Source organism: Pelobates fuscus, chromosome 9, assembly GCF_036172605.1.
Source record: "Pelobates fuscus isolate aPelFus1 chromosome 9, aPelFus1.pri, whole genome shotgun sequence".
NCBI lineage: Eukaryota > Metazoa > Chordata > Amphibia > Anura > Pelobatidae > Pelobates > Pelobates fuscus.
This window is the reverse complement of record NC_086325.1, coordinates 38,197,392-38,225,322: the sequence shown is the minus strand read 5'-3', so window position 1 is coordinate 38,225,322 and position 27,931 is coordinate 38,197,392. Positions and strand designations below refer to the sequence as shown.

Sequence of the window (27,931 nt, the reverse complement as noted above, 5' to 3'; positions counted from 1 at the left end):
TGCACTTATGGGTGGTCACATGACTTGACTTCCTGTAAGATTTCAGATGTTTCTTTGAACATTAAGCAGAAACTTCATTCCAGTTAACGGCTTCTACATGTATCCTTTGTATTAAACATTTAAGAATATTTTACAAAATGTTGCGTCGGAAGCCCTCCAATGCATCAGACAAAGACCCTACACAGAAAAAGAAGGTAAGTCAGATGGTTTTATATTTAAGGGGACAATATTGTATCTTTATAATGGATAGCATTAATGCTATGAAAAAAATATATATTTGTATATGTGTTTATGTATACACATGTATGTCTGTGTGTTTTTGTGTTTATGGTTCCCAGCATGATGTATATATATTAGGATGAGTGCTACCCCCTCTGACTCCTGTGTCTGCACAAGGATTTTGCCCCGGAAGTGCCATGATAATGAAAAGAACCCCTGGTAATGCCATTTATTGCTGATTCGATAATCTCATCAGAAGCCAGACACTGTTGTGTTGTATCACATGGCATTGCAGTTTGGGGGATAATTCACGAAACAGTGAATTGTGATGATATAACAATCAAATTACAACATTTTAGCTACATGGGATGAAGGATAAAATGTCTCCATTTTTCTGTATTTTGTTTTTCATTTGCTTGCCAGATCATTATAATTCCTTTTTACCATTTGTAAAAGTGGATGTAGAATTAATATTAGAATACCTTTTTTCTATTTGAACTAATAAATAATTTTTTTTAATATATTGAGTGTTTTACATAGAATTCTTCTCTCACACTAGTGAACATTTCTTTAATTTTCTTTTTAACCCTTAAAGGAACATTCCTGGAATAAAAATAAAAGCCACTTCACGTGGTGCCCAGGATTCCACAGTGCCACACTCTAAGCCTGTCACCGCTGCTCAAGTGTTTCCGCATTTCGCTGGTCACTAGTGACCCATAGCAAGTAATTCTTTAGAAACGTATGTACATGTCACCCGTATTACTCGCTCTGGACGGCCAATGTTAGCTGACACTCTCAGCCTATCCCTGCTACTCGAGCAAATGCTTACGCACTTACGAGCAGTAGAGGTGAGGAGCGTGGACCCACATCTGGGGGAAATTGAATCCACTTAAATCCTAAACCATTTGAAAATGGGTTAACGCTTGAAAATGGGTTACCCTTCTTAAATAAGTTAAAAACGCATCTTACGTCCAGTACTGCATGGGTCTGCCGGCGCAGTAGTTGTCCTGGTGACTATTGTGTCAATTTAAACATTTGGTTTATTTCCAGCTTACTATCTTTCTTTAATCTTATTTATCAGGCATTGGATTGAAACATTGGGAGAGATTTGTAACACATTTTTGAGCTCTGAAAACGTATCCCAAAGCTGTAAAAGGGGGGGAGTCGCCAATAGAATTTTCCTGTTGGTTTGCAAAGGTTTCTATGGCAATTGCCTTCCATTTAGTGCTTTGCACCCTTTTTCAATAGCTACGTTTTTATAAATCTTTTGCGATGTTTCAGTACACTGAGCTAGCTTTTTGTACCCAATGTTATTTCCTGTCTCTATACAAAACCAGAGACAGTGTGGTATTTTAATGAACATTTACTGTAATGAGGCTGGTCCTTTACCTTGACTGTGGTCCCATCATAATCATTGGCATTCAACAGGATATAGTAATGTATCTAAACTGAAAGTCGGCCATTGTTTTCCTTTAGCATTATCTATTATCTATGATCTATCTTGAATATTTTTTATTTTTTTATGTAACAGTTGCCAATTTCACAGAGAAGCATTGGATTCAATGATTTTCTTTTTTTTTTTTTTTTTTTTTTTTTTTTAGATCCCAAATTTTAATTCTTTATTTTATTTGTGCACAAAGTTAACAAGTAGCCTTGGTGCGCCACAACAGCGACATCAGGGACAGTTAGTAAACATTGATAATACAAGTCATGGCATTTGCTAGTCAGGCACTTTTTTTTTTTATATAGCAATATTTCAGTAGCGTAGGTTCTCGATTGGGTTAAGTGAATTAAATATACAAGCAAAGCTATACACTTAAGCATAACCTAAGTTTGTCAGCGAGATGGTCATACAGAGCACTAGTCTAAGTTTGGACTAAATGGTTGTCATGCTAACCTTAGCGTATACGTCCAATATATGCATAGTATGAGTAATATGTTTGCATCGCTTAATAAAAATAGTTTTGTTCAGTGGAGTTAAATAACAGGCTTATAGCGTTAAAATTAGAGGGTTATAACATTATAGGAGGGGGACAACAATATAAACGCTAAAAATACATCGCTGGTTGCCACAGTGAGACAATTGCTTCAAGAGGTATGCCTTAAGCAGGGACTGGCTCACTATCTACGTGATAGGTAAAGTAACTGGTACAGGCTAGGCTAAACAACAGAGACTTATTCAGAGTTGTGGTATTTTCACTGTGGTTTGGGATCTTGGGTGGTATGTCGCCCTTCAAACTGAGTAGTCTCAGTTGCGTGTCTCGGTCGGTGCAAAGTCCCTTCATCCTATGCCTTCCTTCAGGCTGCGGCGGTCTCCCTGCTGTGGGTCTTGCAGAATTTTCACCGCAGTAGGCTGCGGAGGGGCTTTCCACCCGCATCGCACATTGGTAGCCCGTCTCTCCGTCTCCCGATCAGCGACTCTGCTGGTATTGTGGGCTGGCAAGGGTGAAGTAGCGCCTTGTTTGAGGGGGGTGGTTGGGGTTGCTGAGGTGCGGGCAGGTGGGGCATGTTGATGTGACCTCCCTTGTGGCAAAGGGGCGTAAGTGCTGGTGCCCAGGGTACCTGTTGTTGTTTCTCGCCGCGCCGGTCCCCGGCGGGGAGGCTCCTTGGAGGTACGGGAGGGACATCTGCCCAGACGGCGCCTGAGTGCCGGGCGAATCCAGGCCACCACCGCTTTAATTGCCACCTGGAAGAGTCTCCTCTGGGCATGAAGCCGAGTCCAGAGTGTAGAGCAAATACGCTCATAAAACTCCTGTGTTCGCCTAGGAGGTTTGATTGGTGCGTGGCTTGTGGCTTGCCGCGACCGTGTCGCCATTTTGTTTGGGCCCGAGCAGTTCCATGTTGCCTTGGGTGTTGGCGTTGCAGGCTTGCTGTGCGGGTTCGTCGCTTGTTTCCTGGGCGACCAGGCATGGATCGGGATAACCCCCACCGATCCAGGGGGGGGGGGAGCATCATTCCACCGGTGTTGTCGACGAGAGGACGGGGAGATCGGCCGCCTCTCCCCTGTTCCCACGCCTGTAGGCCTCGTTTCTGCATCCGTGGATTTTGTGCACCGATTTTCACAAGACGGGTATCCTTGTGTTCAGTGGGGCACACCGAGCTCAGGCAGGGTATTCTTATGATGGTGTGTGTAGTTTTTGCCTAGTTTTAGGGCAGTTTTCAGGATTTAGCTGCAGGAGCTCTGCAGCCATGCGTGTGATCAGGATGCTGGTCAGACTCCGCCCCCCGGATTCAATGATTTTCTATTGGTCATGCATGACAATTGCTACGCACACATCATAGATTCCCAATGCTTCTCTTTGAGAAGTATCGGATTGGATCAAGATCATCTGCCAGGATTGTCTTGGAAGACTCGGAGCAGCTACAAACTGAGTCCCTGCACTAGAGTACAGTGAATTTAAAGGCTTTTTTTTTTTTGCCTTTTTTTGTTTACAAAAGTAAACAAATAAATGCACAAAGATATAATAAACAATAAATGTATTTATAACAAATAAAATTAATAGCACTAAATACAACTAAATGAAATCTGTATTTGTATAAGTGTATAGTACATTGTAGAGCAAGCATGTCAAACTCAAAAGTTAACACGGGTCAAATAAACAAGGTTTAATTGTATGTGGACTGCAAAAAAACAAAAACTTAAATTTTCATAGAAACATAGGTGTATTTTGCAAAGTACAATATTAAAATCCCCCAGTACCCCCATCTACTAAACATCAACACCGCCTAGACCAGGGATAGGCAACCTTCGGCACTCCAGATGTTGAGGACTACATCCCCCATAATGCTTTTGTACCCATATTTCTGGCAAAGCATCATGGGAGGTGTAGTCCAAAATATCTGGAGTGCCAAAGGTTGCCTATGCCTGGCCTAGACTACAGCGCCAGCCCCACCCTCTACAAAACCCCAGCCCCGCTTCTACTAAACCCCAGTACCCCCAGCTACTAAAGCCAAGCCCCCTTCTACTAAACCCTAACCCTCCTTCTACTAAACCCTAGCCCCCCTTCTACTAAACCCTTGACCCTTCACACAAAACCCCAGCAGCCCCTCCACTAAACCCTTGCCCCATTTAAATATATATATATATTAGCCAACAAGCAGGCTCCACTCACATCGCAGCAGCCAGTATCCACATTGCGGCAGCCAGAGTCCGGCCTCTGGCATACCACCAATGCCGTCCGCACCCTGTGTAATGTGTTGTGTGCATCTATGTGCCTCCAGGTCCTCTACTGCCCAGTCATGACCATCACAACACTGAGTACCCCCCTAGTGCATGGAACCCAGGGTGGACTGCCCCTACACTGCCCTATTAGTAATAAATATCTTTGCAGGGCCACAAATATATTCAGTTGACATGCTTATTATAGAGTAAATAGTACAGTAATACTGTATCAAATGTGCTTTTTATGTTGCTGAGCAGATTGTTACTTTTTACACTTTCTGTGTATGTTTTGTTGTCATCTAGTATTGTGCTTTTGTTACTGTTTAAGCATCACTACCTTTATATACTTATATACATACAGATTTGATTTCCTTTTATTTAGTGCTGTTAATTTCATTTGTTATAAATAGATGTATTGTTTCTTTTATCTTTCTGTGCAGCCTCTTATCTGTATACTTCTTGTTGATCGTTATACCAGTCGCTAAGTGTGGATTGCTGCCTATTGTTTAAATTTTGTATTTCGTTATTTATTTCACATATAAACAGTTGTTTTGCTTACTTTTTTTTTTTTTTTTTAAACAAAGGAGGATGCCTGTTTAAGGGGAATCTATTCTGAAAAGGGCATTTTATTAGGTAATTAAATATGGTGTATAATAGAGTAGTTGTAAAATGTTGCATAATATATATATTATTTATACTGTCTGTTCATATGTAAAACTTTTATGTTTATGGTCTTTGTTTGCACATTTCTATATACAATATATCGCTCCTGAGTTTATTATTTTTACTAGCCCCAGGTTTTATAGGATTAAAGTGAGGCAGCATGGTATGATGAAACATTGTTCTAGCGTATGGTCAAAAAGAGCCAGAACTCTAACCACACTGAATCTGTGATAAGCACAGCTAAACTGAATAACATCATAGTTTTTTTTGTATACAAAATGTGTTTATAAGTCTTAAAGGAAATATTACAGAAGTTGGAAAACAACAATATTTCATTGATATGATAGTATTGCTTTAATAGTTTATAAAACTTGATATAAATTATCTGTCTATAATTACCACCCTTTGTTACAGATAAATTTACGATGGTAAAATCATTACACAACTTTTTGGATTCTCGGGAGATCCATTTGTATGTGTTTATGTTCATGTTTATATTTACGTTGCACTACAAAATGGCAATTACAAAACAGAAAAGACAAACTTCCCTCTAGTAGATGTACATAGTAATGGAGAAGTAATGCAGCTCTTCCCAGCAGCAAGACATGTTCACAGCAGTTTATCTGTCATCCCCTCTCATGTCCCTACAAAATGCTAACTGTCATTTACACCAAGAAGGTGGTGGTGGTGAAGGGGTCCTTTGATTAAGATAATGTGGTACTTACATGCACTATACAGATTCCACCAGATGTTCCAGGGACACCAGTAGAACATACTGAAATACAGGTGCCACCTGAACCATTTTAATTTCTTGTTTTTATCAATTGATATTTTAATCAAATAGCCCTAAAATGCCCAGTGTTCTAGAAAAAAAAATAATATATATATATATATATATATATATATATATATATATATATATATAACCTGTGCATTTTGTAGTACAATTATTTGACCATTCCCGTGCCTTTTTGGTTCATCCAAATTGTTTTCCTGCATATTTATACTCTGACAATGTTCAGATGAGCTGACCGCCACATAGATTACTTTCAGACTTGCCAAACTAAGTTTTCTTTTTTTGCACAAAGCAATTCAGTCAAACTGAAGTTCGGAAGACTTCTTGTAACTACAGCAGAACACAAGGTCAAGGAGTTCCCCAAAGATTCTTTATACAGAACAGAGAAGGTGAATATCACTAAAAGCATATCTTCACACTAAAAGTGAACTAAGAATTGGAAGTGAAAACAATATTTTGACATACTGAATAATATCATGAACGTTATAGAAAAAAAAATACAATTCTTTGGCCAATCTTTCAAGACATTTAGAACCAAATTCGTAATTCCAATCCCTATAAGCATATGACAGCATATGATATATCAATGGAATGTCATCATGAAGAATGAGCAGACCTACAGAGATACAATGTTCCATAAACTTTTGCCTCTTTGAAGAAAATAGATACAATCGATTAAACAAGTTCACATGTGCTGATAATTGATCCAAATTCCACTTCAAATCACCAGTTAGCCCATAATTTCCAGGTATTCCTTTTAGATTGTCTGGTCCTAGATGCTACAGCTCTTGCAAGTAAACTCTTGTCAGGATATAAATTTAGAAACTCCTTCAATAGACCAAAGTTCCTTGAAATCAGTCCCTCTGGTTGAAAAGCCCACCCTGTAGTATTTACCAAATTTCTGTAGACTCAATGAGCTCCACAACTGTGTCTGCTAGCAGTAGATGTGGGCAATATGTTTTGGTCTGAATTTAAATTCAGACAAATTTCGGCAATTTGGGCATTCGGATGCTAGATGGATTAGGGGTAGGGATAGGGTTAGGGGTAGGATTAGAGGTAGGGTTGGGGTTAGGAGTTAGGTTAGGGGTAGGGTTAGGATAAGAGGTAGGGTTAGCATTAGGGGTAGGGTTAGGGGTAAGGTTAGGCTTAGGGAATTGCCCAAGTCCCGAAGTACCAAAGTCCCGAAGTGCCGAATTTCTGAATTTCCAAAGTCCTGAACCGAACCAAAGTGCTGAATTGTAGTAATAGAAATGATCTATAAAGAGACGTATATAATGTCACTCACAAGTCAGGAGTCATAAACCACATATGACTCGGATGGTAAGCGCTTGTGGACACTTTAAGGATGTCCAATCCTTTCTTGTGGTGACTTTGCTGGAAACCTGGTTCCTTTTGCTTTTTGAAGTGGTGATGGTTATTCAATATTCCCAGTATTTGGTATGTGTATATAGGATGCCACAGCAAAGTTTTCAAAAACAATTTGCTTTTATTGGTGATCCACAATAAATATACACTAAAAATGCAATGTTAAAAAACTTAATGCAAGTAAAATAAATATAAATACCGGATACAAATGTCTCTGGATGACTAAATAGTCCAAATGAAGTCATCCAGAGACATTTGTATCCGGTATTTATATTTATTTTACTTGCATTAAGTTTTTTAACATTGCATTTTTAGTGTATATTTATTGTGGATCACCAATAAAAGCAAATTGTTTTTGAAAACTTTGCTGTGGCATCCTATATACACATACCAAATACTGGGAATATTGAATAACCATCACCACTTCAAAAAGCAAAAGGAACCAGGTTTCCAGCAAAGTCACCACAAGAAAGGATTGGACATCCTTAAAGTGTCCACAAGCGCTTACCATCCGAGTCATATGTGGTTTATGACTCCTGACTTGTGAGTGACATTATATACGTCTCTTTATAGATAATTTCTATTACTACAATATTGCACTATTTGTGTTTTGTATTTATATTATTACAGATACATATTGAACAACTTGTACAAGAAGCTCCACCTTATGTATGTATGTTTTTTTTGTATTTTGTAGAGGTGGTTTAGGGGATACCACTTAAGGTGTTTGAGCTTCACTTGAAATTTTGTAGACTCCATATTGTGCACCTATTTATTGATTCAAAGTGCTGAATTGTCCAAGTCCTGAATTGCCAAAGTCACGAATTTCGGAACCTAATTTTTTGCCCATGAACATCCTTAGCTAGCATTACGTTTTGTCATAACATCTGAAGACATATCGATAATTGCTATTCCAAGATTAATTATGCTGGAACTATCAGATCAGTTCTTCTTCTGCTTAATAGTGGTGTAGAAATATGTCAGAGTAAGATACACCATTTCTAAAATGTTTAATTTTTACAGTTTATAAACCACTATAATAAATCAAACCTGGCATTATAGTCTGAATGGATACTAACACTCTGTAGTTTAAAGCTTCACAGATTTCCTTTTAGATGGATTTTACATTTGGGCCAGAAATACTAAATATCTCTATATCTGAGTCCCAAAGTGATCCAGGAAGTTATCTAAAACTATGTTTACTAATTTATGAGGAAACTAATTATGATAGAAATGTAATCATCCAATGAACGAGATTCTGGGGAATGTCCACATTTTTGGACAACTTGAGAATTTCTGCTAAGTAAATCTTACAATGCCTCTGCTACTGAAGAATACTGTAACTACTGTTATAAGCTTTGTTAAACACAAGGGTAGAGAAGATAGACCTGTGGGAAGATAAGTAAAGTACTATTTTATATTTTGGAAGTAATATTGGTGGTCATACACTATCTGAATGGTTAAATATGCATCTTTCATGTCTATCTTTCCCATCCAACGCTTGTATTTTACCTGATAATTTAACTATTTTAGATTTATTACTATCTTACTATATTACTCTTTCTTTATTTTCCTACCTGGCTTGCAAAGACTTCTCATTGAGCTGCATTGGGAAGTCTGTGATTGGACAGCCACAGAAAGCCTGGGTAGAGTTAGAAGGGGAGGGCTTGCAGAGGCTTCAGACAAGAGAACTGCAGCTCTTACCGGCTGTTGTTAGATAAATCCAAATGACAATGCACATTTAAATGTATTTTTGTTTTCACTGGGGTATATCAACGAAACAGTGATTTATATTTATTTAATTAATTTGGGAAGTGGAATGTCTCTTTAATAATTGTATATAATTTTAAATTAACTAATTTCAAACAGCTGCAGTCTGTCTAGTATTATATATTGTGCATCAATTACATTTTTTTTTACTTATCAACCCAACATCTGTAGATCTGATACATGTCCATCTAGAAGAATAATTAAGGACTCATTATCCTTACAATATAAGATTTCTAGTTCCATATCTAGTCTTGCTCACCCCTCATAGCAAAGGAAACCAGATCCTCTTTCGTTCCCACATATGTCAGTAATGGCATGAGTTGCTAGGTAGAGTATTTAACCCCTTAAGGGCCAAACTTCTGGAATAAAAGGGAATCCTGACATGTCACACATGTCATGTGTCCTTAAGGGGTTAAATACTAACCCTAGCTGCATTTGTGGCATCCTTGCCCCAATTTTGCCTTACCCGGGATCTGAAAAACAGGAAGAGGTAGACATGAGGCTTCAGTCACCAGCTTTTCCCTACCACTAGAAGGAAGGCAGATATAGATGAGACCATGACCTACCTCAACCCATTTATAATGAGCGGGTCACAGAACTTCAAAGTCATATCAGATTTTACAAATGAGCCATGCTCTTTAGAGTGTGGCTGTCATATAAGATTCCATGGGGCATTTGCCCAATGTGCCCTTTAGCCATTCCAGCCTAGGTGAGTCTGCCACCTGCTTTGAGACAATAACTCCTCAATTTGGGGGCAATTCAAGTCGGTTTTAAATTGCTCATATAGTAATTCAGCAGATCTAGACTAAGAAATAACCTGTCATGTTCGGAGGACAAGAGTAAAAAAATAGGACATCTGTGACTGTAGAAATGATTTTAAAATAGAACACAATTAGGGAACTAAGAGTAGAGGTTTTATTTTGTTTTGCGGGCATTTTTCAGATTTACCAGGAACCTTTAACCATCTGAACCAGATGTGTATGTCAATGTGTCCTTTATCAATGAGTCACAGGAGAAGTTACAGTGCACCTACCAACACAAACACCACTAAAACGCACATTTGTACTATCCACACCATTAACAATATATAGATCAAATGTTATTGAATATCAAAGAGTCTAGCGTATATCTCTACACTATTGACATTTAAACTACAGTTATGTCAATCATCATGCTGCACGTGGATGCAAGCTAACCACTGAACAGGCCGGAAGCCACCTCAAGTATCAGTATGAGAATCAAACTCTACACATTTACGGTATTCTCACAAACACATTGTATAAATACAGTAGATTCCATTTGTATACCCTACCTCAGGAGAACTTCACTATCCACACATTTGAGAATGCTAGATGATGGTCCACGTCATAATTACAAAACTGGGTCATTTTACAAATGCACATTTGTCGATCTGAATAATTTAAAAAGACTTGTTAATCTGTATTTTCACATAGTTTATGATCTAGGTTTCCACAACGTAGTGATTTAAATCCTTCCTACCATCCATGTCAACACATGAGCTTAATTGCAATTATGCATCAAAAATGAAACATAGAAAAATTCACCTATTGAATATTATTGAATGTTTCCATGACGTTCTGAAATTTGCATTCCCAAACATAGCTGCAGAATGGTTGTATAAACCTATAGAGAAGCTGATTGCGATAACAGCAAGTTATAGCGAGATGACAAATTAACTGCAAAAAAATAGATTACATATTGAAAAAATAACTCTACAAAAATTCATCTTATTGTTAGAGTTAGCACAATGCACATGAAAAAACAATATGTATTTTATTATTATTTTTTTGCACACAAATCATTTGCATTTCTAAAGTAAAATAAGGCATAAATAGTTAGGTTTCTCCCGTCTTCATTTGCCTGTCTTGACCCAGTGAAGCAGAATTACCATATCCCGCTAGCCAGTCAGGTGTGAATTTGCTTCCTGTCACAAATCTTTTTGCAAATCATACACTGTTTTTACAATAGACGAGGAGTTAAAACAATTCATGTATATGTATATCTTCAAACCATTTCTTTAAATGAGGGTTTTACATCCTGTCAAGGTGAAATGTTTCTTATTTCTAGCACAAAACCACATTAAAACACAAAGCATTTACTGAGAAGTGAAATATTGTTTCCATTAGCAAGCTTGGTTTAACTCTTTATAGTCAGCATAGACACACTGCTTTTTTCTTTAACCCCTTAAGGACCAAACTTCTGGAATAAAAGGGAATCATGACATGTCACACATGTCATGTGTCCTTAAGGGGTTAAACAGAGAATAGTCAAGTGAACAAACATTAAGTGGGGATTTTTGCTGCTTTATTCTAATCTACTTCGAGATCTATATATTAATTATCCAATGTGATGAAATGCAGTGTTTGTAGAAAAGAATCGAAAAAAAAAAAAAATAGACCAATCTGCATTTTATTAGCAATAGCAAAATGTTTTATGATTTATAAAACTAATGAAAAAAAATTAAATAAAATTACTCCAGGGAGGGTTGGTTATATTTTTGGCCTAAAGTACAAACAAGTGGTCACGTTTTTTACGTACTAAACTTATTGAGGTGATGGCAGAGGTTTCGGGAGGGAGGTCTGATGCAGACTAGAGTCCTGAGTGGGCCCTCAAAAGTCTTGGATCTCCAAAATGCACTTTACAATTTACAATCCCTGGGTACTACCGGGGACTCGGGCGATGCAAAGTTATCATCCTCTGCCACTGTAGATCTTGAGTAATGGTTCAAGGGAGTTCTGGGCAGTTTGAAGATTGCTACGAGTTACCACTGCAACACTTATACTATGAGTCCAGAGCCATTGTGTAAGGTATGCGGTGGCACATTGAATCACCAGGGAATGCTGTGATGCAAGATAATGCATCTTGGATGTAAAAACCCAAGGGCAGAGTACAGAATATTTGATAGAGTCCTAACCTCAACATCTTAAGGAAAGGGATATAGGGGTAATTATTTCTGTTGACTTAAAGGTAGGTAGACAATGTAATAGAACAGCAGGAAATGCTAGCAGAATGCTTGGTTGTATAGGGAGAGGTATTAGCAGTCGAAAGAGGGATGTGCTCATGTCATTGTATAGAACACTGGTGAGACCTCACTTGGAGTATTGTACGCAGTACTGGAGACCATGTCTCCAGAAGGATATTGATACTTTAGAGAGAGTTCAGAAAAGGGTTAATAAACTGGTTCATGGATTGCAGGATAAAACTTACCAGGAAAGGTTAAAGGATCTTAACATGTATAACAAGTATATGAGGGCCTCACACTCAGTATCTCACAGTTGTCCATTTCTGGGTAGCAAGCATCGGACAACAAATATAACAGTATAGAAGGAGAGAATTCACTGGACTGTATTTAAAGTGTAACCAGCTGATTTAATTTCAACAGCATAGCACAGGTTTGCACATAAAGTTAGATCACCATTTCAGTCCCTTACTAGGTCTTGATGAAGGCATCCCTAGGAATGAAATGTTGACCCTATACTGATGTGAAAAAGGAATTTTTAAGTGTAATGAATTTAAGTCCATCAAATGCACTTCAGTTTAAGCCCTATCTCAGCCCGCTCTACACACACTGCATCCATGATCCCACAATAGACTCATACACACGCACAGACACACATACACACAATGCATCCCCAGCACACAGTGCATCACCATCAAAAACACACTACCTCCCCTTCACACCTACACAAGATCACACACACATGCACACACACACACACACACACTAATTACTATACAGTTGCAACTAGTTGGACATATACATTTTGTTACTTTTAAAGTGCTCCCAATCACGTACAGATGGGTATTATTATCATCAGGCAGGCTTAATTCGATTCAACAAGGAATCTAATAGCTGTACATATCACTGTAGATGTATCAATACCATATATGTTATTGCCACAAATGTAATTTTCTTACAAATAAACAATATAGGATAAAATTTGGATGTAAAATTGGGGATTTTGTTTGTGACTTGTGTTCTGCGTCTCCAATTGTTGATGTTATTATTATTATTATTATTATTGCAATTTATATAGCGCCAACAGATTCCGTAGCGCTTTACAATATTAAGAAGGGGATTTAACTATAAATAGGACAATTACAAATAAACTTACAGGAACAATAGGTTGAAGAGGACCCTGCTCGATCGAGCTTACATTCTATAGTAATTCTGAATGTTGCAATTTTAGCTAATAAGATGTTTATTGACATTCAAAATGAGGAACTGACTAATAAATAGAGTTTAGGACGGGTGCACAGAAAACCAAAAACGAACTGTTTTAGAAACAGTTTATATTACATTATCAGAATTTTAGCAATGGGAATTTTAATTTTGCTTGAACGTACGGAAATCAGTTTGTATATATAAATATTCTGAACCCAGCTGAAAAATAAATTGTTCCCAAACACATATCTCAGGATAAAAGAATATGACATGCCATGTTACCAAAATGTACTGCAATAACACTGAAATAATGGGGCACATGATTCATTGCCCAGAGCAGGATTAAAGGGACACTGTAGGAACCCATACCACTTAAGCTAATTGAAGTGGTCTAGGTGCACTGTCCCTTTTGCACTTAATGCTGCAGTTCCTAAGTCTGCCCTCAGTGGCTGTCTAACAGATAGTCACTAGAGGGCTTCCTGAATTGAAACGGGCCTTTGGTCCGGATTAAAGCTTTTTAGCCCTTTATTTGCCGAGGAAGGGGGGGCACGAAGGAGGGGGGCAGGCAGGGGGAGCAATAGCTTTGTATTCCTGGCAATATAGTATCCCTTTTACCACAAGGCAATGCCTGGGGCTTTGGGGTTAGACAGGGGCCACATAACCATGAACTTGCATGGCCCTATTAGCCATTCCTGTGTGAAGAATGAAGGGGTGGCCCCAAGCCGATGACCTCCCTAGGGCCCTGTGAGATCTTAATCTTTATTTGGCTAAAACATGCAGATAATCCTGCTTGTTATTGACATTATTTGTATCTCAAACCAGCATATTGTTGTGCCGTATGCAAAATCGCACAATATTAAGGAAGGGACTGAAGCAAGGCATTCCCCCTTTGCATCCACCAACGTATTGCAGCTAGTACTTAAGATAGATCAGAAATAGTGGAACACTGTATGAAAATGTGTAGGAAGATGTTCTAGGGACCATGGACTAATGAGAAGTTAGAAGGAACACAATTTGTAAACATTAATTATGTTGTTTTTTCCCCATAGTTGTCTCTACAACGTTCTAGTAGCTTTAAGGATTTCGGAAAATCAAAGCCAAGTTCACCCATTGTGACGGACAAGGAGTTCAACTTGGAGAATGACGTGAGTCCACTTTATTCCATTTTACTGTAATCTTTCTCTAAGTCTGATGTGTGATATATTACAGTGAAGAGAATTTGGTCTCCAAATAGCAAATATTCCTCTTATATATTATCTTAATTTCCTCTTTTTTTGTTTGTTGACACGACGTGATAAAATTAAATAAATCCCCCTCCTGGAACTACGCTTTGAATTTAACCTTTCTCAATACCTTCTCTGCTTTTGTCAGCTGCTAGACTATGTGTCACTACTTTGTGCTCCCTGTAATCCCGTTCCTACCAATCATCTCCCCTCGTTATACTACTAATTTATTGCTATTTTTAATTACTGCGTGTTTCATTTCGTATTATACTATGTATAATGCATTCTACATACATGCACTGTACATTTTTTAAAAGTATTTAAAATATTAAGTAATACGTATAAGTAATAATAAGGTCTTCAAGAAGTGATAATTAACATATGGCAATCCAGCTAATTTAAGGCATATCTTCTAGTGAGTAATCTGCAGGGGAAACTATGTCACAAATATTGAAACATGAATTTTGTTTCTTGCCTGTGAAAGTTATATTCCAAAGCTGGGCTTTAAGGAGTTCTCTAAGATCCCTTAGCCAAAGGCAGCTAGGAAGGGGTGACATTTTACTATCATACCCAGGGTGAATTGCCATCGTGGTGCAATTCACCCAAGTTAGGGCAGCAAGATGACACCCCCTGTAGGTACCACCATCCATGTTCCAGCAGGGACCTGCCCAGGCATACCACTCTATGTTATATATATATATATATATATATATATATATATATATATATTTTATTGTAGCTCTAAAGACTCTTCACTCAGGCACTGGGTGATATCTGTGCTATCACATTATGTTCTATCCTTGCCCTCTCCTCACAGGACCTGGTAAATAGCATGTAGAGTCTGCATAGAGCAGAATTATCACTCCTACACTGTTCGGTCAAACTACAAAAGAGAAAGTAGTGGTGGGAGCCACAACTGGAGACAGACACAAAAGAGGACATGAGAACATAGATAACAATGGGGATCAAGAGGGTATAGATACAATAATGAGGAAAGGAAACTTGGACAAAGGGGAACATAAGGACATAGACAAAACTAGACAAGGGAGCACAGGCACAAGGGCAAACAGAAATATATAGACACAAGGGGGGCAAAGGAACTTGGATACAGGAGAGGACAAAAGAAATGTAGGGAGTAAGGGGTCGTATCTTCTTGGACAATGTCTTTAGTAGGCCTTGCTAGATTCCCAAAGCCATCTGTATTTTTACATGAATTTGGTACTCATTTTTAGAGTAAACTCTGGTATTATGGTCCATATATCAGAAGGAATTGGTTCATTAACTGTTCTTCTAGATCCTTTTTACATTTTTATTATGAGAAAGGTATGGGAGTTAGATCCTTTTAAAACATAAGTCAAAGGGTGTGTAATATTTTTGCTGTATAAAGTCAACATGCTATATAAGTAGACGTATTTTATCCTTAGATTCCAGAGGATGATGCTGGGGTTGGAACTCAGGGATCAGAAGACACTAAACACAGTGGAGGCAAGCTAAGTAAGAAATGGAGAGCTGTCATTTCCCGAACCATGAATAGGAAAATGGGAAAAAACGTTATGAAAGCAATGGCTGATGAAATAGTAAGTTTTTAAAAAAATGTTTTTAATCAGTTTCTTAAAGGGACAAAAACAGTGACCACACTCTATGATTGTATTTTTCCCATCATTAGGATTAATTAGGGTCAATTTGGAATGTTAAAGTCATCTTGAAAACCTTTAATTTTTTTTTCAACTAATAAATATAACTTTAAAAAATGAAGGCTAACTGTACCTAAATTTATTTTTTCATTATTTTAATTTGGGACGGGCTGAATTACATGTTTATTAAACAACATTCCAAAATTTTAAATAGGGTTACAGTTCAAACACACATCTATTATGATTATACCATTAACAGCATTTTACTGAGCTCTGGAAATGCAATGCCTCTCGTTTTACATGTGATCTATATAGTTTTTGCAAGTACCACTATTGGTGCTGCATCCCCCACTCTTATGCAGACACATACTATATTCATTTAAGTGAAGATATCTTTAATTATTCTACCCCACACAGTTCTTGATGCTATCGATAGAGTATTTCCATTGTAATTTACTCATTAGATTGGCAGAATCTGCTAAGAATGTCTAAATCTGTGGTCACTTATCTCTCTTGCATCTAACACAACCAGTGATCCACATTCCCAGATATAAAAAATATATATATATATAGAAACACCATATAGACAAAATGTCAAATGGGGAAGATTATTTCAGCTCAGCTTCCCTACGTCATAAGTATAGATTTTGTCACCTATTCAGCGTGGAAGTACAAACAATTGTTCTATGTGCATTATTATTATTATTATTATTATTATTATTATTGCCAGCGGATCTGGGCTCGTTACACACCTTCGTATATGCTAACCCATTTTTATATTCTTTTGAATACCTGATTATTTTGGAAAATGATTTGTAAATTTAGTTTTCAATTCACAACAATTCATTTCTTTAATTATTATTAAAGAATTCAATATACGCTCTGTTCCTGTTCCCTCGTTTTAATTTAATTCTTTGTATTTTTTATTTTTTTTATAAATAACACAGATGGATCAACATGATCCTTCATCTCCAATATCTCTGGATGGAAGTGTGGATGGGAATCTGGGCAGAAAACTGTCAGATACTGAAGAGGATCTACATACGCCTCTTAGCAGGCAAGCCTCTAGTGGTGAGTTTAGGAACAAAAAGCCCTATATTTAGTGTTTATTAATGTCTATAACTACATAAGAAATGTATGTGTATATATATATATTATTATTGTTTTCACTCAGTTAGTGTTTGCCGATTATTTATATGTTTCTTTTCTTTCTTTTTTTGTTGGGCATCAGAGGAACAAACAGTCTTGCACTGCCCGACAGCCGTGGCAATAGAATTAATATACATAGTTAAACAGTGAAGGGCAGTCGATATTACAGCACATATTTGGAGAATAATAAGTTTTGCATGCATAGAAAGACATTTTAACAGATAATTACATTATTATATGTGAGCAGTTTATCTAAATAATGCCATCAGAGAGACCCTGCACGTATTATAATAAAGTGGAAGAACCACGAGGAGGCTCATTAGCTGGGCACAAAATGCTGGCTATGATAGACACAATGCATTTAAAATAAATTAAAACAAAACAAAAAAAGCTGCTGCTAAAGAGTAGCTTGCTGGCAGGCACTCTGCCATATTAAGCATCCCTATGAGGGTCACCAACTCAACCTATGCCCGCAGCGTCCAGGCAGAGTCCAGACTGGTGAAGAGGGAATTGTAAGTCTTTCAGGGATCTGTATTGAGCTGTTTCCTTCCAGCCCTAGGCGTTAGCAAGAAACCTCTCCCATTGCCCATAGGCTTCTCTTCTCACATCTAGGGTAAAGCTTTGAGACTCTCCTTGGTTAGTGAGAGTCCCAGTGACCCAGAACTGTCCACTCGGTCTACCCCAGGTTTGAGTGGGAGCACGTTGTCGGTTTCTGTTGGTCCTACTGTTACCGATGTCTGTTTAGTGTAAGCTTGGTGTTTCTCCCTCCAAAAATGTGAGATATGCACCGGGGAGCTCCCCTGCACATCTCTCCACCCAGGATTGTGGTGGTGAGCTTTGGTCGCCTTGTGGCTCCAGTAATGGCCAGGGGGTCGAGCGGGTTGCCTCTGCAGGTGTGAGAAGCGTGGTGTGGTGAGGTTAGGCATGGATCGGTGAGTATCAGGAGGTCAGCATTGCAGTTAGCTATCACCCTGCTTCCCCTCTGCACATTGCTTGTGCCTTTCAGCTAGTTTGAGTGAAAAGCTGGTGAAGATTTTGTCCAGGCACCTCATAGATGTCTCCACTTTGCCAGCACATGGTGCATCCCAATTTTAGCCATGGCTATTAGAAAGGCCTCAGAGTACTGGGGCTTTTGCAAGGTCACAGTGTTTGAGGTTTGCCACGTAGTTTGAAGTGCCAAAAAAGCAAGTGCCGAGATATCCCTCACCGGCAGGGAGTTAAACGAGGATCTCTTCCACGGCTCCATGTCCTGGCAGGATGATCAGTAGGGAGATTGTTTCTCCCCAGCTGCCCCCACATGTAGACCTCAGAGATGCTTTGGGGAAAGACCACCAGACAAGTGGCTAAATGCCTCAAAATGTTTTGTAGAGTGTCTCCAACAGGAGTTTGTCGGGTTTACTTGAGTGATGGGTCAATTTATTTGCTTATTTCTATAATTTAGCCAAGAACTCACACTAAGTGCGACTGTTCAGTATGGTGGTCAGGCCCCGTCCCCTTATTTATATGTTGCATCCAGAAAAAATGACATCTAATTCGAAGCATAGATACATTTTCTAAAAAAATAATACTATGTTTATATGATGTAAAAAAGTAGATCACAACACTGCTAAAAAAAAACTATGTAAAGGAACACTATTATCAAAATGTTTTAATTGCTTAATATAACACTTACTTTAAAACATGCCATCTCATTCTTTTTTAGAATTCATTTTGAATTATTTGAAAAAAAAGTCACTTACCTCCCTTTCCGACTTCCCCTTTCTGATAGCCATGCACCTTTGGTCAGTTAAGTGACCCAAAATTCCCTAATTTGCAAGAGTTCTTCTCTGAAAACTGACTGACATTCCGACGTGGGAGCAGTGGCACAGTGCATGACAATCTCGACAGGATTCCCATATGGGTATCCCAGGCTCAACCCAATCTTAGTGGACTGACAGCATCTTATAACACCTTCCCGTTAAGCATTTTTATATAACCGTAGTCGGGCATGCACCTAACCTCAAATGAGACAGCATGGCTCCTCTTGCAGTAAATGCCTAACTTAATTTTCAAGTAGGGGTTCGATCACACGCTGGGTGGTCACGGACTCCAGACCCTCGGATGGCCCCACACACTGGTGTAGCTAATGACATCAGTACACGTATACTTTGTTTATGTCAATGTTCAACTAAAACTGAATGCTATGTCTTCGTTCGAGACCTGCGTGTCTCCAAATGCTGGTCTTTTGATTATTATTTTTCATGTGGTGAAAAAATTAATAAACAGATTTACAAAAAATAATAATAAATGACAACTTAACTGAAGGTGTATAAATATGCTGTAAAAAAAAAAAGAAAAGGGCAAATGATATCTTCAAAGAAATTCTAATTTGCATAAATTAAAAAAATATGAGTTGATATGTTATAACATAAAGATCTTATTAAGATATTAAAACATTTTAATGGTAACATTAATTTAATACTTAAATGTTCTGAAGAACTGCTGAGATCCTGAGAATTGGCATTGTTTCAAAAATATCAGTCACAACTTACACCTGAAGACAAGCTGGTATCTCTGTAGTATATCTTTATCCTCTCAAAGTGCTAAATCGAGATAGGGAATTTACGGAGATAATCATATTAAACTTTAAAAATAAAGCCACATTTCTAAACTGTTCCTCCGATCTGTTAGTTCTTCTTTCTCCGCCCATATGACACAACACTGATCAGGCCTCAGCACATCCTGTCAAATTTCCACATCATTTGTCTCTGTCTGTGTCACTTCCCCATAAAATAATGCTGCACAATCTGTTGTTACCTTAAGAATAGAAATAATAATAAAATCAGAACAAAAATAATAACATTAGTAATATAACTCACTCCCTTTCAACAGACTTAATTACACTTACCACTGATCAGCATAGTAAAAAATAAAATAAAAAAAAGTTTTCGTTATTGTTGGCTAAATTCTTGTGCATTGCCAGTCTGTGCAAATGCTTAGCAGTTTAGAAAACAAATTGTTTAATATAGAAGGTTAAGTTTGGTCCTCCAACCATTGGCTGGGAGAGGAAGTTGTGGTCAAACAACAAATTAAGGACCAACACATGCTACCCTTATTTATTTATTTATTTATTGATGTTGCATTCTTTGTTGTATTGTTATGAAATACTAAGTTGACATTTTTTGGATCTATTTTACTGATCATTTGTTTTTTTTGCATGCATTTGTGTGTGTACTCTTTCCAGTAAGTGATTTGTTTCTCCAGCTGAGAAGTTAGGAAAAATCAGCCAAAGTTATAAACGATAAAACGATCCCAACAGACCAAAGAAGTGAATGACAGTGATCATATACATATATCTTCCAAATGCTCCACAAACAGTGTTGTTAAATATATTATTTAAAAGGGAAGTTACCAGGAATTCAAAGCAAATTAAAAATTAAATATATATATATATATATATATTTTAGCATCATAACCAATTTAGAAAAAAAATCAGCTTTGCTTTTAGCTATTGTGATCTAAAATGTATATTTAGCTTTGAATTACTGACAATGTACACTTTGCGGAATAAAATTATATAGAATACTTTTCATACGGATTATTTTTATCTGTAACTGTTAGCATTACAAACTGTGGTTCATGCATTTTTATCCTTCACATGGGGTAGATCTTACCTAACTTTTGTTATGTTTTGACACAGGCAGTGAGGTATGGAGCCCATCTTATATGTCAAACAACAGAGACAGTATGAATGTAGAAAACATGTCACCTCCGTATACTGGACCATTCTGCGGGAAAGCGAAGGTCCACACAGACTTTATTCCAAGTCCTTATGAAAGAGACTCACTCAAACTTTGTGTAAGAGCCTTTTTATATATTGTCTTTTACAGGGAATATGTTGACCATTTTTTTGGAAATGTATTACCAATCTGAATGCAATTTGAATATTTTCAAACTCTATCTTACCCAGTGCCTTTTCAAGAACAAGCTAGTTTGCCAAATAGGTATCCCAAGCTGATGGAAAAGACAGTGGTGTCTTACTCCACACTCCAATGAAACATCTAGGGGTACATTACGCTATATAATTCAATATTTATTGACATGCTAAATGTCACCAATGAGCTGTTAACCATTGTTGGCACAATCACATCTCTTCTGTTCTTATACCTTTCCATAGCACCACAACGGTTTTGTAATGGGCTGCAATCCTTAGAGTACGATACCCATTGCTGCCATGGTCATATTGCCACTAATGCCACTGTGGTTTTTTGAATTTAGTATTGTTAGAATGCAGCAACATGTTAATATATTATATATAATAAAATAATATTATATAAAAAAAAGTATACACATTTAAAAATGTGTCAGGATATGCTAACACCCAACATGCAGAACCTAAGTAACAAATATATATAAACAAAGAAACCTTAAAACGTATAATGGGAAGTTAGATTGGCTGGATTTAATGTTAATATAGAGAATAGACAGGCCTAGGTCAGGGAAATAAAATGTACATACAGTAGACAAGCCAAAAGTCAATGGATACAGATGCCAGAATAGTCAAAGAACAAGCCAAGGTCAAAATACACAAGAATAAATAGAAATAACGTGCTTATTGATAACCAAATTGGAAACCACGACAGGGCACTGAAAGCTAACTATTTTAGGTTTAAATAGCTAAAGGAGGGCTCTGATTGGCCCACAGATGTTATCTGACTTCAACGTGACAACGCAAGCATGTTTGCTAGTGTCAGAAACGTGGAGGACCTAAGAAGCCTTAAAAGACTCTGGCACTCTAATAGGTAAGAGGGATATCCGGTGGCGTTCCCACTATCTTCCCAATGTGTTCCTACGGCCTAGTGGGGATGCACCACAACAAGGTGCACCCACCTGTTCCGAGACCGTGCATGGACAGTAGACGTGGTGCTTTTGGATTGACACTATCTTCATAAAAAAAGCCACATCAGTAACTGTCAATTAAATGTTCACCATTCTAAAAAGAATTGTAAGCTTAGAGGTTTAGTATTAAGGTTGCATGTTAGGGTTAAACCTAGTAGGGGGATAACCATCTACTGGGTACAATGGACTCTAATGTCCATTATTTTCAGCCAGAAGAACGTTGTTTAAATTAATATTTTGTAACCCTTATACCCCAGGTCTAATAAATTCAACAAGTTAATAATCAATAAATTAATGTACCCAAAAGCTACAAATAAAACACCTAAATAAATTAAATGAATAAAAATATAGCTAGTATGAAAATTCATATTTTCATTTTTCCAAATACAGTTTCTGACCTGCTTGTGAATTGTAGTTCTATGAGGTTCTTGTCACAGCAAGATATATCAAGTAAAGTCAAGAAAAAAAATACATAAATGTAACAACTATTCACAAAGGTAACATCAAAATGAAAAGCAGCACCAGCATGATGAAAAAGGGCTTAGCCTGTTTGAAGGTTTGCAACATATCGGGCTTCCTTTTACATTATTTTGAATCCAGCACCTTCTGAATGCATCCTCCTCGTGTGTTGAGTAGCAGAACACAATGTGACTTTTGTGAAGAGATATTTATATACCGATGCCAGACAATTATTTTCTCAACAAAAGAGAAGAACCAGGAAAGGCTCTTCACCCTTTTCTCCCATGATACAAGCTACATGTTTAAGCCATTGATCTATCTCAGCTGACATGCAGGGCCGTTTGAAGGAATTTGGGGACCCCAAGCAAAATAGACATCCACCCCCATAATTAATATACACCACCCCATTATTAATACACCCCCATAATTAATATACACCCCCCCATAATTAATACACTCCCCCATAATTAATATACACCCCCCCATAATTAATACACTCCCCCATAATTAATACACTCCCCCATAATTAATCCACCCCCCCATAATTAATATACACCCCCATAATTAATCCACTACCCCATACTTAATATACACCCCCCATAATTAATATACACCCCCCATAATTAATATACACCCCCCCATAATTAATATACACCCCCCCATAAGTAATATACACCCCCCCATAATTAATATACACCCCCATAATTAATCCACCCCCATAATTAATATACACCCCCCCATAATTAATATACACCCCCCATAATTAATATACACCCCCATAATTAATCCACCCCCCATAATTAATATACACCCCCCATAATTAATATACACCCCCCCATAATCAATATACACCCTTTAATTAATTAAATAACATTACATAAATTACAAAAACACATAAATTACTACTCACGTTTTGATGATGCCTTCCCTCCGAGACCGACCACTGGATCCTTGCGCTGAAGATCCGTGAAGGCGGATTGACGGCGGTGCTGCGTACGGCGTCATCACGCTGCGTCCCAAAGACTCCTCCCCCTTCTCAAAGGTGCGGCTGAGGCTGAGCGCAGCGTGATGATTGGGGCCGGGGGGGGCGACACATGACACGTGAAGTCATGGCACCCCCCTGGACAGTGGCACCCGGGGCGGGCTGCCCCCCCGCCGCCCCCCCTTAGTACGCCACTTTCTCGTCGAGAAAGGAGTGCTGCAGCCGCCTGAGGCTCTCTATAGAGCGCTCAGGCGGCTGCAGCCTTATAGGAAGCACCGGCTCTGCTTGGGGCCCCAGGCCAGCTCGGGGCCCCAAGCAGTTGCTTGGTTTGCCTGTCGGGTAGCGACGGGCCTGCTGACATGTTTGACACATTGAAGGTTTTTTGCTTTTTTTTTTTAATGTATATAAGCTGTAGAGTCGTCGTGTTGATGTATGATAAGCAATCTCTAAATCCCATGATTTTAAAGTCAAGTTTAATGTATTCAATCATGGCATTCTAGAGATGATAGAACTCGGGTATTAATTTTTGGTGTTCTAAGGAAAAAAACAATATATCTATTTCAGCTTCTCACACCCAGTAACAGCATGCATCTGCTTTAGAACTGAAAAAACAGAGACACAATCAAATAAAATATGGCTTCACTGTGATTAACTACGCATTACAAACACACCACCTGATAAGTTTAAACTCTTGGTCAACTTATTGCTCTCTTTTTTCCAGAAAGGAGACCTTATCCACATCATTGAAAAGCCCCCTGTGGGTACTTGGACAGGAATGCTAAACAATAAGGTTGGATCTTTTAAGTTTATCTACGTAGACATTCTACCTGAAGAGACAGAGCCACCCAAAAAACATAGGACACACGGAAGAAGCAAACGATTGAAGCCAAAATCTTTGCAGGAGCTTCTGGAACGTATCAACATGCAGGTTAGACCAAGACTTTCTTCATTTTATTTATTTATTACTATTATGACTTGCTTTTATATAGCAACAACATATTCCACTGGTCTTTACAATTTTAAAACTTGTATTCCTAACACTATAGCTCCCTCTGCCTCCCGCCTCCCTAGCACCGATGTCCCTTTGTGAGCTTCAATATGGTATATGGGATTGAATATGTCAAATTAAGGTGCAAATGTGACAATTAGTATTGACATATTGCAAAAAGAGTGCATGATGGCATAAAGGGTTTTATCCCGATGAATTATGGCAAATAGGATGGAAAGGTATGAGTGCAACGAAAGTGGAGTTACACCTCTAGCATCTAAGGCTTAATCTCCAAGCACCATGACCACTTCAAATTACTAAGTAGTCATGGCGCTTGGAGTAAATTGGAGTAACCCTTTAAGGTCTTTTGATGAGACCCATTGATGACAGTCTTGGGTGTTAGAAAAGCCACAATTAGTTTCAGTATATTTATTTTATAATAACCCTTGCTAGTGTTTGACTCTGCATTTATTTGTCCGCAGGAACACATCCCAACTCTCATGTTAAATGGTTACCAGACAACAGAAGACTTTAAGGACCTAAAGGAAAATCACCTGATTGAGTTGAACATCACAGATCCACAAGACAGGGTGAAACTTCTTACTGCTGCGGAATTCCTGTTGGACTATGATAGTAAGAAACTAATCTCTAATCCTAATGCGCATGATTTTAGTTTCCTATTTTATCTAGATTAAATCTCAGCACAGATTCCTGTGAACCTAAATTCAGGTTAGAGTAAGGTCCTAGGATAATTAATGCATCACTATTCTGTCACATCTGGGCGTAACATCCAAGAACACATCACCTATAATAGGAAGGCTCTTCTGATGTTCTGCACAAGTGTTCTAGTGTTCAGTGATCCAAATACTAATAGCTATCTATTTTTGAATAATATATTTACTTTGAAGATTGTGTTAGTTATCCAGTGTTGCTAAATACTATGCTGATAAACATGCATTCTCAATAAAAAGTTCTAGTTTGTCCTTCATTAATTAGGGCAATTGATCACGCAACCCTCGTCTCCCATCCGCTTCCCAAATTTTTTACCCTTCTATTGCTCATTTCTTTTTCTCTATCCTTCCCCTTTTTATTGTTATGCTGATCTGGTGTTTTCTTTTTGTTATTTTTGTAATATTCTTTTTACATTGTTACTATCAATACAAAATCAGGTTATTCCAATAAAAAAAGGACACAATGCTTCAATTACCCATTACGTTCTCCACTAGATAAATAGGCTCCTGAGAACTTTTTACATTGTTACTATCAATACAAAATCAAGTTATTCCAATAAAAAAGGACACAATGCTTCAATTACCCATTACGTTCTCCACTAGATAAATAGGCTCCTGAGAACTTCCTGTAGACACTAGGCCAGGGGTAGGCAACCTTTGGCATGCCATAATGCTCTTACAGCCATAATACTGGCAAAGCATTATGGCAGATGTAGTCCAAAACATCTTGAGTGCTGAAGGTTGACTATCCATGTGCATGTCCAAAAAGTAGACTTGTGCAAGTCCCAAAAAAAATTGGTCTGCTAGAATTAATTCTTCTGGAAAAAGAATGACATTGTGTTGGTAGATTCAGGATTCATTTTGGTGGAGATTGGGCAAATTTCGTCCATACAATAATCTCTGGAAAAGCAATTTGAACCAAAAGGCGCAAAAAATGACAGGCACATTTTCCTGCCATTTGGTTCACAGATCAAGTGAGAAGAAGAAACCAACAGAGGGAAAAAAGTGGAGGAGCAATAATTATTTTTTAAAAATAATATATTTACATTTTTTTTTTTACTGCAATATTTTCCCCTCTTTTGATCAGTTCTTTTTCCCATCAATCTCTCTTTTAGGCTTCACAGATCAGAACTCAGAATCACTAATGAAATTAAACTGCTTGTCCATTCTGTATTTTGTGTGTGTCATGATTCGTCCATATAGCATTTCGAAGTTATGAAATTCATAACGTTCAGAGTACTGGCTAATCTAATGCTTTTCCAACAACAGCTTAGTATTCAACTTCAGTATATGTTTTATATTCTCACAGGCAAGCTAGACATAATGTAAAATGTAAACATGATGTATTCCCTGTTTGTAAAGTCACTTATGATTTGATTTCTACGTTGCAGCTGGCAGTGAATCGGAAGATTTGACAGAGCAGTGTTCTTTGAACCAAATCTTTCATATTCCTCGAGATTCTGGCTGCTACGAAGGCCCAGATAATCTTGACAACAGTCGAGATGAGACGGATTTAGGAAACATAGAGGAGAACTTGCAGAAATTATCAATGGATGAATCTAATGTCAAAAAACATACAGAGATTGAGAAACCTTTAACAGTTGATGAAATGTCATCTAGCATTAGCTAATGGTCAAGATCTTGTTCCACTGTCACCAATAACATTCATGGACATGGTCATCTAAAGATCAAAGATCCACCAAGCCTATTATGGATACAGAAACGTGAGCAGTCATTCAAGGTGCCTCCTTCATTGGCACACTTTGGAATTTAAGTTTTTGATATTCATATTTACACCGGAAACATTTCTTCTTTATTAGTGAAAATGTTAGAGAAAAAAAATAACAAACAGTATTTTCTAAAAACGACAGATAAAAAAATTCCGGACTTGTTCAGTCATTTTCCCTATATGTTTTGTAATGTATCTATTTTGCATTTGTGTATTTTGTTTTATATTTGTTATTGGTTATGGTATTCAAACAAGCATGGACTGCCACTCAAAATCATTGACCCTAAAACAGGGGTTTACCCGCAATCTCTTTATTTTTTTGTAAAAGAAATCAAGTTTCATTCTGGTTATGTTTGACTAAGGCAATACCATTGCCTATTTATTGAAAATTTATTTTTAAAGACTGTATGCTGCCGCAATGAAATAAGTCCTTAAATAACATATCAAGTGAGCTACAGTCTTCATAAAAGCATCCCTGACTAAATAAGTTTAAAGCAGCAGGATTGAGAATTAGTTGGTTAAAAGTACATGCAGAGTAATTTAGACAGCTGCCTGATAGAATTTTGAGAAGGTTAATATTTTCTGATCTTTCTGAAAGTCACCAAGTTAAAATTAAAGTCTTCTTAACAATGGGGAATGTGGGAATTTGTGGGACCTGGCACACTGAAAAAAACATTATTTGGATATTTGGATCTGCGCAGCTCATTTCCTATGGTTAACAGTAACCATTATTAAGACCTTATTTAAAATTACAATAAACAGAGTGAATGAGTATCAGAACCCAATATTCCCTTTATTTTCTAAAATAAAGCACGTCCCATATGCAACAGGTGTATTCTATTGATACTGTATGCAGGGAATAACCATACAAACACCCCAAATGAATAGGGGTTGTTGTAAACCTTTGAAACGTTTCAGGATCAAATCATCTAAGCATCATTTAACATTGGCTTTGATTAAAATCTTTTGGATAAACCTTTCAAAAGATCAGATTGTG

At 37.6% G+C, this 27,931-nt stretch overlaps 1 protein-coding gene across 1 annotated transcript; it reads left to right on the top strand.

Annotated features, from left to right (window-relative positions):
• Positions 1 to 27,931, top strand: SASH3 (SAM and SH3 domain containing 3). The gene is made up of 8 exons (XM_063433337.1): positions 1 to 194; positions 14,211 to 14,306; positions 15,809 to 15,961; positions 16,966 to 17,089; positions 20,847 to 21,004; positions 24,208 to 24,414; positions 24,957 to 25,107; positions 26,597 to 27,931. Exons 1-8 carry the CDS (start codon positions 138 to 140, stop codon positions 26,833 to 26,835), a joined length of 1,185 nt encoding a protein of 394 aa, XP_063289407.1. The 5' UTR covers positions 1 to 137; the 3' UTR covers positions 26,836 to 27,931.

Bases quoted from the DNA above. Each gene is read 5' to 3' on its own strand.
- SASH3 (XM_063433337.1), top strand. From the start codon at position 138: ATGTTGCGTCGGAAGCCCTCCAATGCATCAGACAAAGACCCTACACAG. The intron at 17,090-20,846 runs GTGAGTTTAGGA...GTTTTGACACAG, and splicing joins TAGCAGGCAAGCCTCTAGTG to GCAGTGAGGTATGGAGCCCA. The intron at 24,415-24,956 runs GTTAGACCAAGA...ATTTGTCCGCAG, and splicing joins TGGAACGTATCAACATGCAG to GAACACATCCCAACTCTCAT.